Genomic DNA, 15,704 nt, shown 5'->3' with positions numbered 1-15,704 from the left:
CTGTTGCGGAGAGTCCACACATTAATGGAATAAACTCAGTTTGAAAGCTCCGCTGGAGAGGCGGGCCACGTGGCGGTCACGAGAACTAGTGGCGCTGCAGTACGATCTTGCTCTAGCGACGTGGGGCGCGCGTGTTGTGATCGGCGGCAGAGACGTGCAAGCGGCTACCGCGAATGGTGCGCTGTATTCCCACGTCACTTCTCGGACTGTTTTCGGCACTGCGTAGTTTTTTGTGTACGAAAACAAGTTTGTCATGTATGAGGCGTAGTGAGGAGGAGCAGATTTATCTACATTGAGGTACGCGAACTAGCTTTGAGCCAGGCTCCAACAGCAGCGACCGCAATGACAACTCTGCTTCACACAACTTGTTCGTTTGTTTGTTTACTTATTTAATTTTCTGTGTTAACACGGTTACACAGTGGTGTGAGCCAACATGAAAGCTGCTATAAGCAGCTTGAGAACCTCATACATGTAGCCTCCGATATCTTTCATACAGCGGTGACGGGCTTGCAGACAAACGATCGTAAGCAAATTTGCTGTTCAGCCTTGCACATTACCCAAGAGAATTCATATTGTAGTGTAAATAAAAATTACAACAACAACAACAGCAATAATAACATTATTATTATTATTATTATTATTATTATTATTATTACATGCGGTAGCAATTGGTGGATATGGCAGAGGTGACACCATGGAGCATTATGTATATTTTGGACAACAATTACACAGGACGCTTGAGCTTGGCCTTCACGAGAAGACTGCAATAGCGTAACTGGGCCCTGTGTGAATCACTTTATCAATTACTAGCCTAGCTTCAATCTCAGTGTATGCCTCAACCGTGCCGTGAGGGAACGAATGACTGTGCGTGTAACACTTGCCATTTCAAAATATTGTAGAATGTCTACTGCAGGCACAGTTGCGAAGTACCCACTGCACCATATTTCTTCTGTGAATAAGCGAAGGGGCTTTTACAAGAGCGTAAAGCAATACATGAACATAAGTGAGCGCCCTGTAATGGCCCGGCCTTTCTAACACTAACTCGTTGCGCATTTCACATGTTTAGACGTCTGACACGATTCTACACTTGTACCACTTAATAGTGTGTGGATTGAAGAAATTTCTTCTACTACATGAGCAAAAGAAGTGTAAACATAAGGACTCGCTTTTTTGGCTGGACACAATATTAAGGGGGGGCGCGGCAAGTAAAGTGCCGATTTTGGTCAAAATATGCGATTTTCTGATTTATTTTTTTTCGTAATCTTCAGACCTTCAACTTCCTTGTTCTAAAATATTACAGCGAAACGTGCGCTACAAATCCCGCAAATAGTGTTTTTGCCGAGGCTAGTCGCCGAAAAGTGCGAAAAAAAAGCCCCTGAAACGGTGTTGTTCACGCCGCACAAACGCGCCAAGTTGTTGACCGTGGGCCGCCATTTTGGTAGCTTTGGAAAGAGGAGAAAGCCGGCTTCCCGATGGTCGCGGTCTCGTATTTCGCCGAGTGAAAATAAAAGCGCGAGGAGCAAGTAAAAAAACGAAAACAAAGAACGGCAATTGGCTGCGCGGGTCACGTGGTAGCAGGCGCGACCTCTTACTGGTCAAAGCTGCGCCGCGCACCTTGGCAACCTTGGAAGCGCGAGCGCATCTGCGGCCGCCGAGTCGAGAATCATCCGGCGTGCGCTTCGTTTTTTGCCAGTTGGCTGTTTTTGTGATAGTTCGCGTGCTTTTTTTACCAAGCTTTGTTTACATCGGTGGTCTCTTCTGAGTGCTTGCTCATACTGCGGTGCTATGTTGTCGCAAAAAAAGTTCCGGAGCGTCCACAAGTACGGCAAGCGTCGGAAAGCTTGGAACAAAGGGCAGACGACTGCGGCTGTCGTCCCAGTCGCAGTTCCGGACGGAGCATGCTCTTCAAGCGTCACGGAGCCTCTACTCAGACCCTTCGCTGATTGTTGTGAGGCCGAGAGTGTGGAAGGTGCCACATCGTCGTATGTCAGACCGCCGGATGCCGTCGACCGTGATGGACGCTCTCGCGAACCCGATTGCGGTGGCACCGCGTCGGCAGCCGTTGCAACTCCGGGCGTGCGCGCGTCGAACATTCTATCGCGAGTTTCGGCCCAGATTCCGAGCAGTGAAGAAATCGCGCAGCGGGCGCAGACAAGGCGGGATGTTTTGGATGCCGTAGCATCGAAATCCGCTTCAAAGCGGAAGCTCGAGCTTCTGAACGAAGGCTGCGACGAAAATGACGGCGGTAAGGACTCCACATTCTTCATTGTAAATAAGAAGATGCTGAACGGTCTGCTTTCGTCAGTAAAGTGCAACAAGTGCGACGAAGGGTCGATACGCCTCGAGACTACGCACTGCCTTGGACTCGCGGCGAGGATGGAACTTTTTTGTGACAATTGTGGCATAGTGAACAGTGCGTGGTCGTCCCCGAGGTGCTCCGGGCAACAAAAAACGAACCCCTTTGAGGTAAACGTGCGTGCTTTGAGGGCTGTGCAGTCAGTTGGCAGAAAACAATCTGCCATAAATGACATTTTTTCTGCGATGGACATTTCGCATCGAGCACTGCACCACAAGTCCTACCAGAGACTGCAAAGGAAGTACAGCCACCCTGCCACCACATCAGCTGCCACCCGCATTGAAGCAGAAAGTGCACAGAAGGTGCATGACATTTACAAGGACCTAGGAGGAGTGCCAGGCAACATTGACGTCATTTACGACGGCACGTGGATGACGAGGGGGCACAGAAGTCATATTGGCGTGGGCTGTGTAATCGAGCTGTACACAGGCTTGGTCTTGGACCACTGTGTCCTGTCCAACTACTGCCAAGGCTGTGCTGTTGGTCCCAAGCCTGGTGACGACAACTATGAGGAGTGGCTTGAGAAACACAAGCCACAGTGCCAAAAGAACACCGATGCTAATGCAGGCCAAATGGAAGTAGAAGCAGCGAGGATCATGTTTGAAAGATCGTTTACCAAGTACAAGCTTCGATACATCAATGTGTTCTGCGACGGTGACAGCCGTACGTACCTTGCCCTCACGCAAGACAAGGTGTATGGCTACATGTTGATTAAGAAACAGGAGTGTGTGAACCATGTGAAAAAAAGAATGGGCACTTCCTTGCGCAACCTTCTTGATGAGCACAAATCCAAAGGCCGAGGACTGAGCATGGGTGGCAAAGGCCGGCTGACGCAGGGCCTTATAAAGAAGTTGACGAATTATTATGGCTGGGCCATTAAGAGCCACCCCAACGATGTTCCTGGCATGGAGAGGGCCATCATGGCCACTTATTACCATGTAACATCCACAGACCAGGATCCACACCACGACCTGTGCCCAAGTGGGACTGACTCCTGGTGCCCGCACAATCAGGCATTGGCCAAGGGAGAGCCGCTGCCGCCTCACAAACATAAACTGCCCCCTCACGTGCGAGTGGCACTGCTGCCAATCTACAAGCGCCTCTCGAACAAAGAGCTCCTTGAAAGGTGTGCGCAGGGAAAAACCCAGAACGCTGTGGAGAGTATGAACAGCCTCATTTGGTCACTCCAGTCCAAGAGCCAGTTCGCCTCCCTTCGAAGTGTGGAAAGTGCAGTTGCAGATGCAGTCTGCCGTTTCAATGGTGGCTGCAAGAGTGCGCTGCAAGAGATCACTGCTCAACTGGGCTTCAATCCAGGAGACTGCTCTTTGCGGCGAGCAGCCGAAAAGGATGCCAAAAGGGTGAAGAGGGCTCAAAAGACGCATTGTTCCACGACAAAGAAGCGCAAAACTGGGTTGCGCTCTACAGAGGCCAAGGCCACAGCATCTCAGGATTACTGCCCAGGAGGATTCTGAGTGTTTTAGGCATGTTGTGAACTTCCAAACAAGAGTGAACTTTCAAAGTCAGTTTTCTCAACTCTTGATTTTCGCCTATGTGCCTTCGCTAGAACATCTGTCATTTTTTAACAAAGACTGATAGAGTCGTTCCGTTTTTTGCACTAGGCTCAGGAGGCCTTTAGCAGTGCAATAAAGCTTTATCTCTCTTCTTACTCATCATTTAAAATTTTTAGAACACATTTTATAATTACTGCGATGTGTGCGCAAAACAACATCAATGTTTTGGAAATTTTATTTATGGTTACAAGAACTAGAAAAATCAACTAATAGCTTCTTTGCACAAGTTGATGCTTTGGGAACATAATAATATGAAAAAATAATTTCATTTAGCAATAATTATCTCTTTAAGTGCAAAGAGCATTAATTAGTATAATTATGCTTGTAACTCAAAAAGTACAAGAGGTATTTGAAAACGGTTTTCATATTTGGAATCCTCACAATCATCCACATACACACACCAAATTTCATCACAAACAGTACATTAATAAAAAAATTAGTTTTACTTGCCACGTCCCCCCTTAATGACAACTTCTACTGCATGAAATTCGTGTTTTCTTTTTTTTTTTCCGAACCGGTTTCGACTATTGGAGTGCCTTTCTGGTATAATGCCTGATTGCCACGCAGAGAGCCTGCGATCGATTCTCACTCATACTGAAGTTTTTTTCTCCGATTGGCAGGTTGCTTGATTTTTTTTCTTCGTCATGGACACAATAATGTCTTTTCATTCCCAACCGGAGATGCTGACAGCGACGCCAACATCGGAATTTCTGTTACCACGTTCAAATAATATGCAACAAATAAAAATTATAAATATAAATATAGGTGAAGAGACAGTCCTGTATCCTACAACTTAGTTTGAGAGCATGATCAAAGCATACACTGAAAGGTAGTTCTAACCTCCGACAAAAATAACCTGGGAGAGTTACCCGACGATTGAAACAATTTAAGACCATGTTACTATAGTAGAACATTTAAATCAGACGTAGTAGAGTGAATAAATTGCATACCATCATTTAGTCTTGATTGGGGTATAAACCAATTATGTTGACTGTGACAGACATCCAAAAAAAGTTCGGCGCAATTCAGAAGTCGGTACCAAGTTTTACGTCACGAAGATAGAAAGCTTATTGCCAAACCCAAAGTCTATCAGTGAGAGAATGACGGAATATGCACTACCGTCATGTCTTGCTGAACAAGAAGTCTTGATCTCGCGTGGAAAGAGAGAGCTCGCACCCGGTACCCATTCGCGCATGTTCCCAGCGATTCCACCCCATATATTCAAGCCCAAATATTCCTAACCAAGGTGCCGATTTACTCCCCCCCCCCCCCCCTAAACACATGGCGCTCCTCGAATGCTCACAGGCCACTTTGGAGGAGCTGCCAGAAATAGAGCAGAAAGACGAAAGACACGCGACGAACAATGCTGTTGATACTTACATTCGATCAATTGCCAACTATCTCGTTGCCTTTAAAGCAGTGGATACTTTGCTTTAATATATATTTCCCTTATCATCCAACACAAATGTATGTAAGTGATGGCGTTTTGCCAGTAACCAGGTTTTGTTACATTTCCTTCATACTAGAACAATAGATATTTTTCTGAATCGCAGTGTTCTCATTTCTGAACCTAGAGCAGGTAACGGGGACACATGCCGGTGTCACTTCTCGGCCCAGCAAAGTGCACCAGGAAGTGCCCACCATGAGTGTACTGCATCTGTGACAACGTGCAAGGAGGGCCTCTACCATCTCGCACAAGTACCCCAGAAGCATGCACGCCCAAACCAAATGAAAGTGCACTCATTCTGATTAGGTGTTTTCAAGAAGGCTGCTTAGATCATCCCTTACACAGCCTCCTTTCTACACTAAAAGCAATTGATAAAACTGTAGAGAGGCTTTTTACGAAAACCCCCTGGTTGATGACCTCGTTTCGATTGTGCTTGAAAAGCTGGAGTGGCTGCCACTGCATCTTTTGAGTTATATCGCTCATCATGAGAACGTGAAGCTAATGTTCGTAAATATTCGTTTCTTTCTTGTTTTTTTTTTTTTTTTTGCAAGAAAACCAATCAGGAGCTTTTTGAAAAGGTGGAAAATGCGAGAAAGGAGGTGAAGTTGCGGCAACATTTTGCCCTTTGCTCTTGATTGATAGCCGTCGCGAAGACTTGTGTGATGAACAGTGTGAAGAATGGGTAGTGTTTCTTCAAGAGAGTTTTTTTTCAATTAGTAGAAAACATGAGTATTGTTTTTCTAGAGCATTTTTGTATTTCAGTACGTCAACTTGTTTGAGGCTTTCAGCGACGTTTTGGTTCGTTTTTTGTCTAGGCCAGATGACAGTGGTTAAAATGCCAGCGGTCATCATAAAATTTTTACGCTAAAAATGCTCATTCATGTAGAATTTCCCGTACTTGGAAGTTAAGCCAAATGCAGGCAGCGCAAATATAGACAGGACATCTATTCTTAGCCAACTTGCAATGAGCAATACTTCTGGGCCAATCTATAGAGGAGACCTTGTCCTGCCCAGAAATGCGACGCAAGAATGTCGACTGCAAATGCAGGATGAATGGTTAAGTTCGATAACAGTACAACAGGGAAGCCAGCATGAGGAACAGCGCAGCAAACTGCCGTGGTACGCCACCATAGCAGACGATGCGCCGAGAGTAGTGCAAGATCAGACTGCAGCGCCGCTAGTTCTCCTGATCGCCATTCCGCCCATCCTCCTCCGCTGGCGGAGATACGGAGCTTTGAAACTGAGTTTAATCGAGTAACACTGGAGAGTCCTCTTTTCTCAGTGCAGAGGGTAGCAGTAGAGACGCAGTCGTTGCCGTCGTCTTTAGGGTGCAGAGAGGGAAATCGCCTTGCCCCGCGGCACCGCTTCTCGATCATGTGACCCGCTGAGTGCTTTCTCAATCCTCTCCGCTGAGAAGGACGACTCTATCGGCCGCGCGTGGTGTGGCTGTAAAGTCAGCGCATTAGTTTTGAAAGAGCCGTGCCAAACGAGCGTCAAACTTCACAGAAAACGATATACTTAACACACTACGGTCGTTTTTTTTTATTAGAATATTTGATAATTTAATTAAGTTTGTTATATTCATTTACCGGCCATTTTTACTTAGTTACAACGAGGTTTAAAATGCATGGTTCTCAATAGAGCTTTCAAGGGAAATTTCATTTACTTCATTATATCCATTATTTTGTTATATCCCGTTACGTTATAACAAGGATTGAGTGCATGCAACATCTAGTTGCAGTGCGCAATGTACGTGTTGTTTGTGCTAAGTGCCTAAATAAAAAGGTGTGTATTGTACTGAAAAGCCACATAGTGTGCTGAAAAGCCACATATTTAAAAAACAAAAAAGAAAAAGAGCGTTCACGGTCACAACACGCATGTGACTTAATTTCTTTCCCTCTCGGCTTTGATTCAAGCGCTTTTGTCGGGACGAGAAGAACGAATGCACCTTCAGCATGTGGCAAATCTTTGCGACTCTGCCCATACTGAACAAATTTCAGCGGCAGGTAATTTATAAGACAATGAGCTTCTTTAGCGATTCCCTTCCATGGCTACTTGAAAAACTCTTGCAGGGTTTGACATTATCCTCATACCCACTGATCATTTTTTAAGCTTAAAACAGCTTATACGCTTTAACTGTAATGAATAATGTTACGTATTTGACAGGTTATCAATTGCATCCTATTGAAAGTCGAATCCTGCTACTTCTCAAAGTTGTTTTGACTTCCTTTGAAAGGAAAATAATAAAGAAAGCTCTTGCATAGAGGTCATGTTTAAAAAAAATATTGTGCAGATTAGTTAAATCATGATAAATATGTCCATTTTTCTTTATACACGATATATTCTATTCGAAATCGATTCAAAATTATTCGACCAAAGTTACTGTCCGCTTCGAGCCCAAAATTCACCATTCCCATAAGCCTAGTAGAAAGGCTAGGCCTTTTCATCTTTGTGGACAAGTATGTTGTTTCTGGCACACTTCGTCTACGGTGGAAAAGACCAACTTCACTGCTGTTGGCCTGTTATGGCCCATCCACACAATATCAACAAGGAGGGTCCAGATTGACTAATAAACACTTACAGACAGCGTCTGCAGCTTGGACAAGTTTTCCTGCCCAATGTGAAGTTCTCGTGTGAAACCTGGTGTTGAAGGTGCCTCCACAATGACTTTGATGTCTGTGACGTCGCGTGAGCGAGACTGGATTGAAAATTCTGTCAGAGCTTGCATTGCCAAAAGCGTGTCCTGGAAAAAAAAAAGGAACACACACAGCTGTGTATAAGAACAAACTCTAACAACAAACTAATTGATTAAGGAATGCAGATATATGAGTACTTAACATTACCATTTGAAAATGACATATGCTACAATAATGGTAAGCGATTTGGAAGTAGCATCACTTCACTGCCTTAACATGCTTCACTCCTTTCAAGTGGGTAAAATATGAAGCAGGCAAGAAATCAAATGTATTAGTACTTCATAATTTGATATATGCATAGTGTTCCTGGTATCTTGCCGAGACTAAAACACACACACACACTATACTTATATATTGGGCACGCGTTAAAGAACCCCAGGTAGTCAAAATTTCCGGAGCCCTCGATTACGGCATCTCTCATAATCATATGGCGGTTTTGAGACGTTAAACCACACAAATCATCATCATCTAAATATATATATATAGTCGCACCCACAGATATAGCAATCGGTCTATCGGTTATAATGACGATCTTTCAAAGCCTCCTACTTTTAAAATGAACAGGCGTGTCGTGCTAAAAATATGGCGCATACAAAGCAAAGAAAGTTAAAAAAAAGCATTATAAAGCATGAGAGAGGCACGCTCGCGAGTGCCCCACTGCAGTTTACTTGCGACGAAAATATCGTGGACCACGGCGAGCAGTGCACACAGGTTTTGGATGCTACGAGTGAGGTCGCTCACTTCAGGCTTTTGTTTACTTGCAAAATGGCAGTGAAAGCGAGGGGAAAACACGCACGCACATGCATGCAGGCACATGCATGCAGGCACATGCATGCACACGCACGCATGCATATGCGCACGCACACACACACACACACAAACAAAAGGCAGCATGATGACTTCAAATTTTCTGACGCAATTCTCTGCGTGTAGGACTGCCGATAATTAACCAAAGAATGCCTTTGAGCAAAAGAAGCCATAAATGCAAGAAGCGATAACATTTTGTCGTATTAAAGTTCCTTGCGACACTCGACTCTTCGTAGCCACATTGTGCCGCATAAGGTCTTCCACTTTTCAGTAACGGGAGAGACTGGTCCATCAATGATTCGGTAATTGCAGAGACTGGTTGATGAGTGACCAGGTATCTGCTCCAGGTATCTGCTGATGAATGCAGGTATCTGCTCGGCTATGCATGTTTAAACCGCAGGGTGTGATGGCAGTACAAGTGCGCCATGTTGTAGTTCGAAAGTTCACCGCCACCGCATTGTGAGAGGCTGCATGGCAGCAGCGGGGGCAGCGAAAGCTTGTTCCTCACACGCCTGTGTTCGATTATTTCAGTTGACAACTCAACGACTGATCATTGTCGGCACAATGTCACATGCTGTGCTGCCACTCATCGCTGACTGCGTCACACGTTTCGGGACGCAAGCCCTGACGAAGCAAAAAAGCTACCGCTGTGGAGCAACACCAGGGGAACTGTCTTTAAAACCAATGACAGCAGAGGCCTGCACTTCACTTGCCAGCAGCGGGGTCAGCGAAAGCTTGTTCCTCACACGCCTGTGTTCGTTTATTTCAGGTTTGCATTCATTTTTTTACATACTAAACAAAGATTATTCTTTTTTTTTTGCTGCCTTTCTGCTGCCAAGGTGGTGATACATTTCTTGTGTGAAGTATTGCTGTAGTCATGAGTGATTTGACTAAGTTGCGAGAAGAAATAAGAAAGCAGATGATTGAATTCAAATCGTCAATTGAAAGAGAGCTAAGAAAGGAAATAAGAGACCTGAAAAACAGTGTGAGCTTTCTGAACGACGAAGTTGAGAAAATAAAGAAAGAGAATGCGGATCTTGTGGGGGATAACAAGTCACTCAGAAGCGCTAATGAGCAGTTGAGAACCGAGTGCGAAGCTTTCAAGAAACAAATTTCTCAACAAAAGCAGAGGATAACTGCATCTGAGCAATACTCCCGCAAATGCAACCTTGAGATTAAGGGAATACTCAAACTTGCTGAGCAAGATCTTGGAAATACCCTTCACAGGATCGGCGGACTGCTGAATGTGCCTGTAACCAATGATGATGTTGAAAAATGTCACCGTGTACCAGCAAAGAATGCCAGTTCAATACCGAACATTATAGTCCAATTCCGCAGCCGTTCAAAACGTGATTTGGCGCTACAGAAAGCAAAGAAGACGCGCATCTCGACACAGGACCTCGGTCACGCGTCTAACACACCTGTGTTCATCAATGAACACTTATGCCCAGCCCTAAAGCAGCTTCTTGGAGCGGCAATAGCTAAAAAGAAAGCAGCAAACTGGAGGTTCGTGTGGACGAATGATGGGCGTATTCTCGCGCGAAAGGATGAAGGCTCACATGTACTGCACATTCGCGACGCAAGCGACATTGAAAAGATTGCCTAAAAACGCTATCCGGAATTGCGGTGCAGCTTCTGTTTCGCCATGGCGGTATCACCTTGTGACGTCAATAATCTTGTAGGAAATCGGTGTAGCGATAGTCTGTGCTGCCTTCATCTAAACATTCGTTCAGCACGGAACAAGGAAGATGATCTATCTATTTTTCTAGATATGTTTTCTTTTTCTTTCGACGTAATTATGATTACGGAAACTTGGTATATTTCAGACGACGAGATTTACAAGCGAGATGATTATAATACTTTCTTTCTTAACCGAACAAAGAAAAAAAGCGGCAGCCTCATGGCTCTAGTGAAAAACTGTATAGACGCTCAAATAATACCACAATTTTCTTATGTCAGTGCTGACATTGAGTGCTTAACTTTGATTACACGTAATTACGTATATGCTGTCATGTACAGACCACCCGATTCATCTGTGAACACATTCATTAGTAGCCTTGAAGAATTATTAAATTATGTAAATGACAACAATTTAAAACTTATTCTTGGCGGTGACCTTAATATCAACATACTGGAGTCGTCTGCTGTCGCAATTACATTTGTGTCTTGGGTCGAGTCGAGTGGCTACGATATAGTAACGGAAACTCCCACAGGTATCACACCTACCTCAGAAACGTTAATCAATCTATTTATTACTAACGTAAACAAAGATAATGTAGAGAATGGTGTAATATGTTGTGACATCAGCGACCACTTTGCACTCTACTTTGTTACGGTTTTCGCACATTCGCTCATAGCGGACTCAGCCGCTCGCGTTGCAGCGGGTGCCAGCGTGTTCTTCAAATGCCGCTGAAACGTCTTGTGGTGCATACCGCGGTGTGAGATGCCCATTGTTGCGAAAATATCGTTCATTTTCGTTTGGCCGTTGCCGGTAGCCACCATCGCCCTCGAAGCGAGATTTACTTCAAACGGATTGCACGTTTTCGTGCCGTTCGCGCGGGGCGAAGTCCATTCATTCGCGATCTCGCCGCACCTTTCACACTGCACTAGCACTTTCGCGGCAAGTCCGTAGTCCCGATCCCCTCTGACGATCGTAGCCGGTCCGTGGCAGGCTTTGCAACACAAGGCACCCATTATCGCGTTTAGGATATCTAGATGCATAAGCAGATAAGGAGCAGCGTGGTCCGAGTCCTGTGCGGTTGCCTCGCTACAACTCGCGGTGAAAAAGTCAATTTTCCGTGCAGTTGCTGGCGCCGATGAAAGCCGGTCGAGCGTCGCTTTCTCCCGGGCATGATTTTCTTCAACTTCGGCGTTTGTCACCACCTTGGCGTCGATTCGTAGTCGTCCGGAGTTCGCTTCACCGTCATCGTCGTCGGAGGCAACGCGCTCGGTCGCACCATCGCTGAACGGCCGCGAAGCGTCGACACATCGTTCGTCGGAGTCAACCAAGGGCTCTGATGACTTCGTAGACTTTCTCCCATGACCTTTGCGTTTCCTGCGACCAAATGCGTGCACGGTCCGATACTTTTTTGCGTTTCCAGGCATGGCGATACGATCAGAAGCTTCAGAGTGCTCTGCCGATTTCGAGGCGTCACAGCGGTAACCCTTTCAAAATGGCGTCGGGTCGCGTATGCAGGCACAAGCCGCGAGCTTCCAGCCAACCGGAAAGCACCATTTCAGTCACGTGCGCCGTTTAGCCAATGGCAGTGAGCGCGGCTCTTCGTCTTTGAGGCCCCATTTTTCGAGCCGGGGAAACGCTCAATGTTGCTTACTGAATAAAAAAAACAGTTGAAAACGCGTTCTTTCAAACAAGACCAAAATGGCGCCGATCGAGCGCGTAGTTCCCGCGTATCGTAGAGCCGAAACCTGCGCTATTCGCCCTCAATTTAAAGGGCAGGACGCCCGTTTTCGGTTTTTTGAAGTTGAATAACGATAAAAGTTGATGGTATTCGGCTATGAAATTTTGTAAATAGGTGCGCAATGATGTCGGGAACGCGAAAAGAAGGTCCGCAAAAACTCGATTTCTTGGCTGATTTTCGGTCCCGAAGTGCCGCGTCCCCCCTTAAGGGGAGATGCGGGTTGAAAAACCGAGATTTGTTTAGAAAAAGTCGAATTTGTGTTTTCTTGCGTTTTGTATTTCTCCAAGCCTTCTCCTTAATATAATAAAAAATCAAAGCTGAGAATCAGCTAGAAGTTATCGAAAAATACAATTAAAGAACTCGCGGTGGCTCGTGAAAGTGCGAAGTTACCCGATTTTCACGCACGCGGCACTTTGCTCTACGGCATCGCCGGCTCTTGAAATTTCGCGGGCATGTAGGCCTAACCCTCTTCTCCCAGAGCCCGCTTCGGCAAAGCGGCATTCACGCTAAAAATACAACAAAGAAATAGTTTTCCCACAGCATTCTAGTGTGGTGACTGGGCCTTTGAAGTCACATGGTATGATCGGAGCCCTGCCATTGGTTGCGAGCATTCCGCCGCACAGCCGGATGCGAGCGCTTTCTTCGTTCTCCTGCTTTCGCCGAGACATAGACGAACACAACCGCCGGAGTTATTATTTCCGCGCCATGGATGCCGGCGAGAAATGCTACTTTCGTTCCCGGAAGTTCGTTACGTGGCACCAGTACGAGGAAAGGCACCCTAAACGCAAACAGTGAGCGCCGGCGAGAGCTCCGTCAGTCTGCTGCTAGGCCTAGCCGCGGCAGCAGCGACGCACCCGATTTGGATTGTTCGAGCTTTATTCCTACCGTCGATGACTTCATCAGCGCTTCAGAGTGAAAGATAAAGATGTTCGACGACGAAAGCAAGTGTCAGACGAACGGGGAAGCACATTTATTTGTGAGACCGATGCGATGCAGAACCTCGTCAGTGGCGTAGTATGCTCCAACTGTGGGCGGTGCGAACTGTCTATTTGAGTAATGGCAAGTAGACGATAAGGACTGGCATCGCTTTCGGAACTTTAGCACCGAAATGATGCATGTGCTGCAACTGTTGTTTCGTCCACGTATGCGTCAAGCCCCGTGTATCAGTCATGCAGTGGAAGCGAGGAGACGTCCGCCAGCAGCAGTGCACGGGACAGCTTCGCTGTGAGCGTGAAGTCGGTGGTCGCACCGCGTGCGATCGGCATCGTACACGAGCAGCTTGTGCAGGTTTTGTGCAATCATTGGTGTTAAAAAACCGGTGCGTCACAAGAACTGCCATTAGCAAAAAAAAAAGTGCATACCGCCGCCGAAACCTCGAATGAGCCCAAGAGCAACAGCCCGTTGCCGCAGTAACGAAAAAAAGAAATGCTCGCCGGGAGGAGACAGCTTGCAGAGGCTGTAAGGGTCCAATATATAGTGCTGGGTTATTCTGAAACTGTCAACTTTTTCAAGATAGCTTTGCTGACATTCTCTGTGAATTTCATTCAGATTGGTTGAAGAGTATAGTATTAAACATGTTTTTGAACTTTCACACCGCTTTTTCTCAGTTCCTTATTTTTTGGCGTTTTTAGAGTTTGTGCACTATAATTTGTATGCTTTACGTAGTCGGATTGCAATGAAACTTGGCGTACTTAAAGTTTAACACGTCCTGAATTCAAATAAACAACTTTCAAAGGTCTCAAAAGCATATTCAGCTGGATTATTTCAGAAGCTTGTTCCTTGAGTATGGTAAAACTCAAATTCAGCATTAGAATTTTTTTCTAGGCCAGCACACAAGTGTTACACAATGTTTCTTTGCTTTATTGAATTCTGCAATTTATTAAGAGTGTTACGAACGGCCCTAGGGAACCAAGCAAGAGGAGTTTGGGGGAGAATCGGTTCTTGACCGACTGTGTCGTCCACCCCCACCTCCCCATTCAGGCTCCTCCTCTCGCCGGGAGAACTCCGGAATCTGCTGTGCGTTCGTGACCATGTTTGGGCATTTTTTAGGGCGCCTTGACCATATATGGACATCGTGTTAGGTTGTGCCACTCCATGTGTTGTGAGAGGTGTTTCCCCCTTCCTCGTGGTCGAGGTGCCGGGGACACCGTATTGGCTGACGATGCGGACACTGCGCTCAGTGTCGGCAACGCGGCGCTATAAAATGCCGAAGACGTTTTGTATCTCTTCTCTCTTTGGATCAGTTGATCACTTCTCCACATGTAAATAAATCTCTGTCGTTTGTTCGGGCGCCTTCTTCTCGCTGAACCGTCGGACGATGGATCCTGCTACGGGGCCAGCTACCGAAAACGAGACCGGCAGGACCCGGAGTTCCAACAACTGGATGGCAGCGGCGGGATGCCGATAACCCCGAAAGCGACCACTGGATGGAGTGAGCCCGAAGTCCAACAACGGGACGACAGGAGAAGGATGACACGAGCTCATCGACTTCCAGAGGGAATCGAACGGCACTTCTGAGAGGCACGACGCCGGAGACATGACTGCGAACTGGGTGAGTGCCGGCTTTCTCTGTTAAATTTTACCAGGCATTTACTCTATGTGTTAAGTAAAAGCTGGTAGAGAGGGGCTGTCTTGGTCATTGGGTTAACAGCTAACTTGCGTCAGGCAGAAATTGTGTGATAGCTTGGTTAAGCTCTTTCTGTCAGTGGCGTCAAGGTTAACAGTGACAGGGCAGGATTCCGTGTAAGAGCTTTTGAAGCTTTATTTGTAGACTAAGTTAACGGAAAACTTGAGGCAAGGCAGGTATCTAGAGCTGTCGTTGCCGTCAAGGTTAATTAGTTGCAGGACAGGAATCTTTGTGGAACAGAGACAGCGGTACTGGAAGCAGCCATGAATCTGAAATCCCTGCGAAAGTCCATGTTGTTGCTACTTGCAAGGGAGTTGAATCTGGAGGTGTCGGACTCTCAAAGAAAGCCAGAGCTGATAGAGGCAATTCTCGCATTGGGGGCGGAGGATGACGAGCTGTCAGAATGTGTCGAGGAGATTCAGGAGAGGCAAGCGGCAGAGGCCGAAAGAAAGGCGGCCGCGGCCGAGGCCGAAAGAAAGGCGGCCGCGGCCGAGGCCGAAGGAAAGGTGGCGGAGGCCGAAAGGAAAGCGGCAGAAGCCGAGGCAGATAAGATGCGAAAGCACGAGCTTGAAATGAAGCGCCTCGAGCTAGAGATTAGCCATAATAGTAGAGCAAGAGGCAGCGAGGCATCCGGTACCGCAGAGCGGGTCAGGTTCAAAATGACGGACCTAGTGAGATCGTACAAGCTAGGGGAGGACATTGGGCTGTTCCTCGTCAACTTTGAGAGAACTTGTGAAAGGCAAGGTTTCAGCCAGGATACATGGCCTCAACGCTTGTTGTCC

The 15,704-nt window shown here is 46.4% G+C and overlaps 1 protein-coding gene across 3 annotated transcripts in view; it reads right to left on the bottom strand.

Moving 5' to 3' along the window:
• Nucleotides 1–15,704, bottom strand: part of Mcr (macroglobulin complement-related) — a 253,503-nt gene that overhangs the window by 22,022 nt on the left and 215,777 nt on the right. For all 3 annotated transcript variants that reach the window (XM_075877217.1, XM_075877218.1, XM_075877219.1), the window contains exon 31: nt 7,956–8,117. In XM_075877217.1, the coding sequence (XP_075733332.1) occupies nt 7,956–8,117 (162 nt within the window). The remainder of the gene's footprint in view (nt 1–7,955; nt 8,118–15,704) is intronic.

The sequence above is a fragment of the Rhipicephalus microplus genome, chromosome X (assembly GCF_043290135.1).
Source record: "Rhipicephalus microplus isolate Deutch F79 chromosome X, USDA_Rmic, whole genome shotgun sequence".
NCBI classification, from domain to species: domain Eukaryota; kingdom Metazoa; phylum Arthropoda; class Arachnida; order Ixodida; family Ixodidae; genus Rhipicephalus; species Rhipicephalus microplus.
This window is presented reverse-complemented; position numbering and strand designations above follow the sequence as displayed.